Here is an 8,866-nt window from a genome sequence, read left to right as displayed (position 1 = left end):
CATATTTAATGTATTTCGATGTAAATAACCTATATGGAACGGTAATAAGACTACCACTACCGACGGGTGGGTTCCAATGGATCGATAATAACGAGTTTTATTCTATCATAAACACGTCGGACGATTCTGACGTTGGGTATCTTCTTGAAGTAGATATAGAATATCCTACAATACTTCACGACATCCACAAAGATTTACCTCTATGTCCGGAACGTTTGATTCCACCAACGGGTCAAACAAAACAGCCGAAATTATTGACAACATTGTTTGATAAAAAAAACTACGTAATACATTTCACTTCAGTTAGGTTTACGCGTTACAAAAATTCATAAAATATTACAATTTAACCAATCTCCGTGGTTGAAAACCTACATTGACCTAAACACACACTTGAGGCAGCAAAGCAAAAACGAATTCGAAATTTTTTTTTTAAATTATTGAATAATGCCGTTTTCGGCAAGACTATGGAAAACGTTCGGAAATATAAAGACGTTAAACTGGTAACAAGTTGGTCGGGATGATACGGTGCAAAGAGTTATATTTGAAAACCAAATTTTCATAGCTTATCAATTTTCGACAATGATATGGTTATCATTGAAATGAAGACATTGAATATTAAATTTAATAAACCCATTTACGCTGGTTTTTTCATTATCATTATATTATACCAAAATTCGGCAAGGATGTAAAACTCTTGTATTCAGATACAGATTCGTTGATATATAATTTTTACGTTGACGATATTTATAAATGTATTCGAGAAGATATTCATAAATTTGACACTTCTGATTATCCTCCCGATAACATTTATAATATTCCTTTGGCTAATAAAAAAGTTTTGGGATTGATGAAATACGAAAACAACGGTAGAATTATGCACGAATTTATCGGATTAAATTCTAAAATGTACGCGATCAAATTATATTATTCAAATGTAGAACGAGAAAAATCTTCTAACAAAAAAGAAGTCGAAAGTATTAAAAAAGCCAAAGGTATTACCGGTTCGTCATTAAAATCAATCACTTTTGAAGACTATTATAATTGTCTGTTTGATAAAACTCAAATGTATACCAACGAACATCTGTTTCGTAGTAAAAACCATGAAGTTTGTACGGTAAACCAAAGGAAATTTGTTTTCACACCGTTCGATGACAAGAGAGTGGTTAATTATATATTTACTGATACATTGCCTTGGGGATATAAAAAAATTTAAATTTATGTTAAAAAAATATTCACTTGTTTTATCATTTTTGTTTTAATTAATACAATTTCATAAGCAGCAAAAACTCACTTGTTTTATCTTTTTTGTTGTAATTAATACAATTTCATACGCAGCAAAAACTCAACAATTTTAAATAAGACAATATTAAAAAGGTAAGAACCTATTTGTTTTCTGTAATCATAATTTAATACAATTTTTTTCTCGCAGCATTCTAACGCCGAGTCACTGAAAATTTGCGTTAAAGTGTTTAGTCAAGTACGAAGCAGCCATGAATAGTGATCGTTACGTAACAACCGAAAAAAAAGTGAAACAAGATGTTTCGGAAAACTCCAAAGTCTACTATCACGGTACCAAGTACTGTAATAGCTGAAACAAATCTTTTTGCTTTTGTGAAGAATCCATTAAAAATCATCCAAAATATAATATAAAATATTGTTCGGAATCAACAAGTCGTTCGAACAATATAAGTTTATATTGCGACGAAGTTATTCCATCACCGTCATCGTCGTCACCACCAGCGGGCCAAAAAAACAAGGATTTAGAACATACCCTACCTCCGTTATAGAAGAAATACGTTGTGGTGTTTAGAAAATTTATATCGGATGTCAATACTTTGTAAATGTTTTCAATAAATCATAAATTTTATCGGTGCACATTTATTTAATTGTATTGACCTCGACGACCTTTTATAGTCATCGTCGTCGGCTAGGCAGCGCGCATAAACGACGCGATAACATGTTGGCCCAGTTAGGCTAGGAGAACAGCGCGTCGGCGGCGTTTATCCGAAGGTTCGAGGTTCGAATCCCGCCCGAGACATCGGTCGCTTTTTTCGGCTCTCAAAAATTTCTCACCTCGCACCCCCACCCGGTAGTGCCGAAAAGGCACTACGAAATTTATTTTTTTCTACGAACCCCTTTTTTTACCGGGGGTGAGTTTGCCAAAAAGGCACTAACCCCTTGCGGGGGGTGGAATAGCCAAAAAGGCACTAGCGACGGGCACTATGACATCGTTTTTTTTTTAATCAGTGACACCAATTTTTCCCCTAGGGGAGGTGCCAAAAAGGCACTATGACGTCACACCTCGACGTAGTACCCCAGGGGTCCCCATACACCTGTCACACAGGTGTACACTTTAATGGTGACAGTTTCCACTTCTTCGGCGTGACCTTTACTTCTTTTACATGACCTCATACGAAGAACTAGCTTTGGTACACTGCTGATGGAATATGCCATCGGTGACCTTGAATCGTCACAGTCCCGCGTTAGAATAACTACTCACGTCAATTCCAGCCAGATAACGATTCCCCCAGTACAATTAACGAAGTGCGCGACTCCTCCGGCACAACCAGGGACAAGCAAAGAACATCCCCCGGAACCGACTCGCCCGGTTGAACCAACGCCAAACCCAGCCCCCGCTTCAACACCAACTCCGGATACCAAAGAACGTGTTCTCCCCATTATCATAAAGTCCAAATCAAACTGGGTCCAGGTCTCGGCGTCCATGAAAACCCGACAAATCCACTATACTTCAGCCAGGAATACCGAGGAAGGTATAAGGATCCAACGAAGTAGCACCCCCGATTACCGCAACGCCACGAGGTTCCTGGACGGAAACCGGATACCATATCACTTCTTCCAGTTAAAGGAAGAGAGAAACCTCCACGTGGTCCTCAAGTGCATCCCCGAATCCCTTGACGCGGAGACCGTCGCCGAGGAGCTCCAGGTCCTGGGGTACCACCCGTCTAAGGTACGGAGGTTACGAATGGGCATTGTCCTCGTGGTCCTCCCAAGAGAGGAAAAACACATATATCAATTGCAATACTTCATTAACCTACGAATCAAACCCGAAGCACTAAAACAGCGGCACGAGGTTACGCAATGCCATAATTGCCAGCTCTTCGGGCATAATCAGGGCAAATGCACGGCGCCGCCAAAATGCGTAAAATGCGGTGCAGGGCACAGGACGCAAATATGCAAAAAATCCAAAAATAACCCCGGCCGCTGCGCTAACTGCCGAGGCGACCACACAGCGAATGCGAGGATTTGCCCATCAAGACCGCCACCCAAGATTCCGCCCCCCGTCAAGGCTGCAGCAGCCGCCACATCGCCGAATCCCAACCGGCGAATGTCCTACGCCGGAGTCACCTCCCCTCCCCCAAAGAACAGGTCTCAAAGCCTTGGTCGAGAACATCGGAGCCACACTCATAACCCCCCCCCCCCCGAACCAACACACTACACGACAAGAAGCAACCCAACAAACCTAGACCACTTCTTAGTACACAGCATCTCGAGACAAACCAACATACAAGCACTACACGAACTCGGATCGGACCACCTGCCCATCATCCTTCATGTCGGACTCACCTCTACGAAGAAGGCGCCTACCAGGTGTAAACGAGTCACCAACTGGACCCTTTTCAAGAAAGCCCTTTCATCCACTGGCCCAATACCGAGGATAGAAAACTTCACGGACCTACAAAACGCAATAGACAAACTCACGACTGACATCACAACAGCAACGGACACAGCCACCCGAACTACACAACCCCACGAAAGACCGACAAGATTCCGCACGATCTAAAACAACTCATCACTACCAAAAACAGAACCATACGCAGAGCCCGAGCCACTCTTGACTCCGAAATAATCAGGGAAGCGAATCGACTGACACTACAGGTCAAAAAAGGAACTGCAGCGTTCCTAAACGAACAATGGCAGTGGAAACTGCAAAACCTTAACACCGAGGACCACGGAATGTGGAAAACAGCCAAGGCCCTAGTCAACCCAGACGCCCGGCAAAACATCCCGGCACTAACCACTCTGGGGTACACGGCAAACACCAACTCCGAGAAAGGCGACCTCTTCGCCGAACACCTGAGGGACCGTTTTCGGGTCAACCTCAGGAGAAAAAAACAACCATCCACAGACACGACAACAGCCCAATCAAAGAAAACAATAACAGACTACCCCACCAACGATCACCTCCGCCTCGCTACCCCGAAGATCGCGATGCTCCTCCAGGACCTCTCCCCAAAAAAGGCCCCCGGACTAGACAAAATCACGAACGCTGCACTTAAACACCTCCCCAATAAACAGACCACAGAACTCACAAACATTGTCAACGCCATCCTTCGACTAAGATCATTCCCGAACACCTGTAAAAATGCGCGCATCATAATGATTCCAAAAGCAAACAAATCAAGAAAGGAGCCCAACAACTACAGGCCCCTCCTTTCATCGTTAGGTAAGATAGCGGAAAGAATCATACTCAACAGGATCCAAGATCACCCGGTGACCCAATCCAACAATTAACAACAACGCAATTATGTAATATTGTGTCCTACGATTCGATCCAATCAAGTGCTACAAATCGCAGTTACTCGTAAAAAGTTTTATATTTAACAAAGTTTGCCATGATATTGAAACTCGGATGGACATGAACGACCCTTTATACAGGGTGCAAGCATCATAAAATTACATTTTGCGAAAGTTCCATAGTGGTCCGCAGGACCAAAATGGGTCGTCGCGACCCTGAGGTTAATTTAAAGCGGACTGTAATTTTTTATTAAAAAGAGCCCGCAAGACGTGGACATGAGGGTAGAGACGGAACTAACCTCTTGTCGCTGCTGTCTCGCTGGACTGGGGCCCCAATAGCAGCTCCTCTTCGATCTTGAGGATCACGGTCTCGGTACGGTAGAGGTGGTTCACACGCACACGCAACGCGTAGGGAGACAATCGTTTTTTCTTTGGGGTTCGACACTATCGGCGTGCTATCGATCCAAGTTCGAACGCGACAAAACTCATTAAAGGATTAACACAGCGAAAATCTATCTGCTCCCAGAAGCAGCCGCCCGAGCGGAACCCCGACCGGCAGGCCACACGATGGATCGAAAAGATCCAGATTCTGACCCCGAGGACAGCCCGGCGTCTTCGGACGACGGAAACCATTCTCGCAGCCCCGTCAACAAGAAGCCCGCCAAACCATCGTACAATGACTTGGCAGAATACAGCAGCAAACTGGCTGAAGAGAACAAGATCCTTCGTTCAAGGATGAACGAAGTGATACAACAAAACGCCGACCAACAAAGAACCATCAATGAAATGCGTGAGGCGCAGAAAATCCAGGAGGATATGATCAGGAAACTACAGGAAACCCTAGACAAGGTACTCGCTAAAGTAGGCAACCCCGTCACCACCCCAACCCCAAAACCAGACACCACCCCGGCATCAACCCCCGACACACCCATGGACACATCCGTACCGGCAACACAAAGGAAAAGGAGGAATTCGGTGGAATTCCCCCCGCTCTCCAAAAAACAACCGCCCTACCACGCCAATCCCAGCCAGACAAAGAATCCCCCAGTACAATCAACGAAATGCGCGACTTCCCCGGCACAACCAGGGACAAGCAAAGAACATCCCCCGGAACCGACTCGCCCGGTTGAACCAACGCCAAACCCAGCCCCCGCTTCAACACCAACTCCCGACACCAAAGAACGTGTTCCCCCTGTTATCATAAGGTCCAAATCAAACTGGGTCCAGGTCTCGGCGTCCATGAAAACCCGACAAATCCACTATACTTCAGCCAGGAATACCGAGGAAGGTATAAGGATCCAACCAAGTAGCACCCCCGATTACCGCAACGCCACGAGGTTCCTGGACGGAAACCGGATACCATATCACTCCTTCCAGTTAAAGGAAGAGAGAAACCTCCACGTGGTCCTCAAAGGCATCCCCGAATCTCTTGACGCGGAGACCGTCGCCGAGGAGCTCCAGGTCCTAGGGTACCACCCGTCTAAGGTACGGAGGATGACAAGTTTGGTCCACGATAAGAGGTTACGAATGGGCATTGTCCTGGTAGTCCTCCCAAGAGAGGAAAAACACATATATCAATTGCAATACTTCATTAACCTATGAATCAAACCCGAAGCACTAAAACAGCGGCACGAGGTTACGCAATGCCATAATTGGTAGCTCTTCGGGCATAATCAGGGCAAATGCCCAGCGCCTCCAAAATGCGTAAAATGCGGTGCAGGGCACAGGACGGAAATCTGCAAAAAATCCAAAAACACCCCCGACCGCTGCGCTAACTGCCGAGGCGACCACACAGCGAACGCGAGGATTTGCCCGTCAAGACCGCCACCCAAGATTCCGCTCCCCGTCAAGGCTGCAGCAGCCGCCACCTCGCCGAATCCCAACCGGCCGATGTTCCTACGCCGGAGTCACCTCCCCTCCGCCCGCCCCAAACCCGAATCCCGAACCCATTCCCGCACACCAACTTCAGCAGGTTATTCAACTCTACAACCTGCTGAAATCATGAAAAACACAACCGCCAACCGCACCCATTAACAACGCCAATGGATAAGTCCAGAAGACCCAACTCCATCTCCGTTATGGCATGGAACGCCAACTCGGTACAACAACAAACGACGCAACTGACCGAAACTTTAAGGGAACACGACATTGACGTATGCCTTCTGCAGGGAACATTCCTTAAGACCCGGGACAAGTTCTACGTACCCAACTACAAAACATACAGACTCGACAGAACGACGGGCCCTGGGGGAGGAGTAGCCATACTAGTAAGAAACTCCATCGCTCACGAAACAGACACAATACCGACACTAACAACACTCGAGACAATTACAGTCAAAATACACATGAAGACCGGTCCCACCTGGAGGAAGCAACCTTTCCCAACGGACGACTACTTACGACTTTTATACACGGACGACATACCGACTATCCTGGAAGGCGAAATAAATGCGTGTCACCGAGACCTCGGGCACACTACCACGAACCCCCAGGAAACAGGTCTCAAAGCCTTGGTCGATAACAACGGAGCCACACTACACGGCAGCCATATTTTGGGACATCTCAAAAGCATTTCACAGAGTTTGGCACGACGGCCTCCTACACAAACTATACGCCCGGGGAATCCCAATCCACGTCCTCCAATTAATTTTCTCATTCCTCACGGACCGTTCCTTTCAAGTCCAAGTATCCGACTCCCTATCCCCCCAATACCCAATAATGGCAGGCGTCCCCCAAGAATCCCCCCTTTCCCCTCTACTGTACTCTCTTTACACTTTCGACATACCCAAAAACCCCAAAACACGGACTTACCAATACGCGGACGATACGGCAATCACATCCACCTCCCGCCGCAGAGAAGTATCTACCACAGCCCTACAGCACCATATCGAGGAAGTAGAAACCTGGGCTAACACATGGAGGACCCGCATAAACGCGGACAAATTACAAGCGATCCTCTTCACCACGAAGACCAGGACCCCAAGAGCCAAGATTCTAGTTGATGCCGAAAAGATCCAATGTGCCAACTCAATCAAGTACCTGGGCATCATCTTCGATAGGAAGCTTTCCTGGGCAACCCAGATAAGAGCAGCCAGGGTCAAGGGAAGTGCCCTACTGTCGAAGCTTCGCCCCGTAATTGGTAGATCCAGTAAATTAAACATCGCTGCCAAGGCACGGATATGGAAGCAAGTCGTCAGACCGGCGATCACTTATTCGTCGCCGGTTTGGGCACCAAACGACAACTCCAATACAAAATCGCTGGAGGCTCTGCAATCACTCGTGAGCTGGAGGTTCCTCCCCTATCGGAACACATAAGAGAGACACACACAAACTTCGTAGAGAGTGCGCTAAACTCACACATAGCAGGCATCAGGGCCCTGGGTCAGGGACCCCGAAACAACCATTAAGCACAGCACAAACGAGGAGGAACACCCGGCACGAAGCAACACACCATAGGACACCCACCCAACCACTAACAAGAAACACCGCCGACGTAATGCACCAGAGCCACCAGGCCACAGACCCGCCAATTAATTTTTAAGCAAACTTGTAATTCAGACTATAAAAGTAAAAGTGTAACACTACTTGTAAATAAACAGTTTTCAAGTCGTCGGAGGCTCATTTCATTATATATTTTCGTTGGAATGACATCGTCAATAATAACGGTATCGAAACGTAAAATAAGATTTTCAGGGAAATTCCGGGGGTTCTGAGATGCGCTGAAAACGATGCAGTAATTTAAAATTATGTCCGACGTTTCGTTTTAGCAGGAAGCCATATTCAGAGCACACATTCGTAATAATTGGAATTTGAAGGTGGTTCTGGGGGTTTTGAGGTGCGCTGACGACGAAGCAATGATTTAAAATTGTGTCCGACGTTTCGTTTTAGCAGGAAATCATCTTCAGAGCACTAATTCGTAATAATTGGAATTTGAAGGTGGTTCTGGGGGTTTTGAGGTGCGCTGACGACGATGCAATGATTTAAAATTGTGTCCGACGTTTCGTTTTAGCAGAAAGCCATCTTTAGAGCATAAATTCGTAATAATTGGCACTTAAAGGGGTTCCGGGGGTTTTGAGGTGCGGTGAAGACGATGCAATAATTTAAAATTGTGTCCGACGTTTCGTTTTAGCAGGAAGCCATCTTCAGAGCACTAATTCGTAATAATTGGAATTTGAAGGTGATTCCGGAGGTTTTGAGATGCGCTGGAGACGAGGAAGCCATCTTCAGAGCATTAATTCGTAATAATTGGATTTTGAAGGTGGTTTGTATGAGTTTTGAGGAATTCTGAAAACAACGCAATTATTTAATATTGTGTCCTACGATTCGATCC

At 45.9% G+C, this 8,866-nt stretch overlaps 1 protein-coding gene across 1 annotated transcript; it reads left to right on the top strand.

The window, feature by feature from the left end:
- Positions 1-3,975: 3,975 nt before the first annotated feature.
- Positions 3,976-6,570, top strand: LOC132695742 (proteoglycan 4-like). The gene is made up of 3 exons (XM_060660195.1): positions 3,976-4,465; positions 5,063-6,021; positions 6,196-6,570. The coding sequence occupies exons 1-3, from the start codon at positions 3,976-3,978 to the stop codon at positions 6,568-6,570; spliced, it is 1,824 nt and encodes a 607-aa protein (XP_060516178.1).
- Positions 6,571-8,866: the final 2,296 nt, after the last annotated feature.

This window comes from Cylas formicarius, unplaced genomic scaffold (assembly GCF_029955315.1).
Source record: "Cylas formicarius isolate icCylForm1 unplaced genomic scaffold, icCylForm1.1 PGA_scaffold_12__32_contigs__length_19106922, whole genome shotgun sequence".
In the NCBI taxonomy this organism is placed as follows: Eukaryota; Metazoa; Arthropoda; class Insecta; order Coleoptera; family Brentidae; genus Cylas; species Cylas formicarius.
The sequence above is the reverse complement of the archived record's forward strand: the minus strand, read 5'-3'. Positions and strand labels throughout refer to the sequence as shown.

Bases quoted from the DNA above. Each gene is read 5' to 3' on its own strand.
- LOC132695742 (XM_060660195.1), top strand. From the start codon at position 3,976: ATGTGGAAAACAGCCAAGGCCCTAGTCAACCCAGACGCCCGGCAAAAC. The intron at 4,466-5,062 runs GTAAGATAGCGG...ATCTGCTCCCAG, and splicing joins GCCCCTCCTTTCATCGTTAG to AAGCAGCCGCCCGAGCGGAA. The intron at 6,022-6,195 runs GTACGGAGGATG...CATAATTGGTAG, and splicing joins TAGGGTACCACCCGTCTAAG to CTCTTCGGGCATAATCAGGG.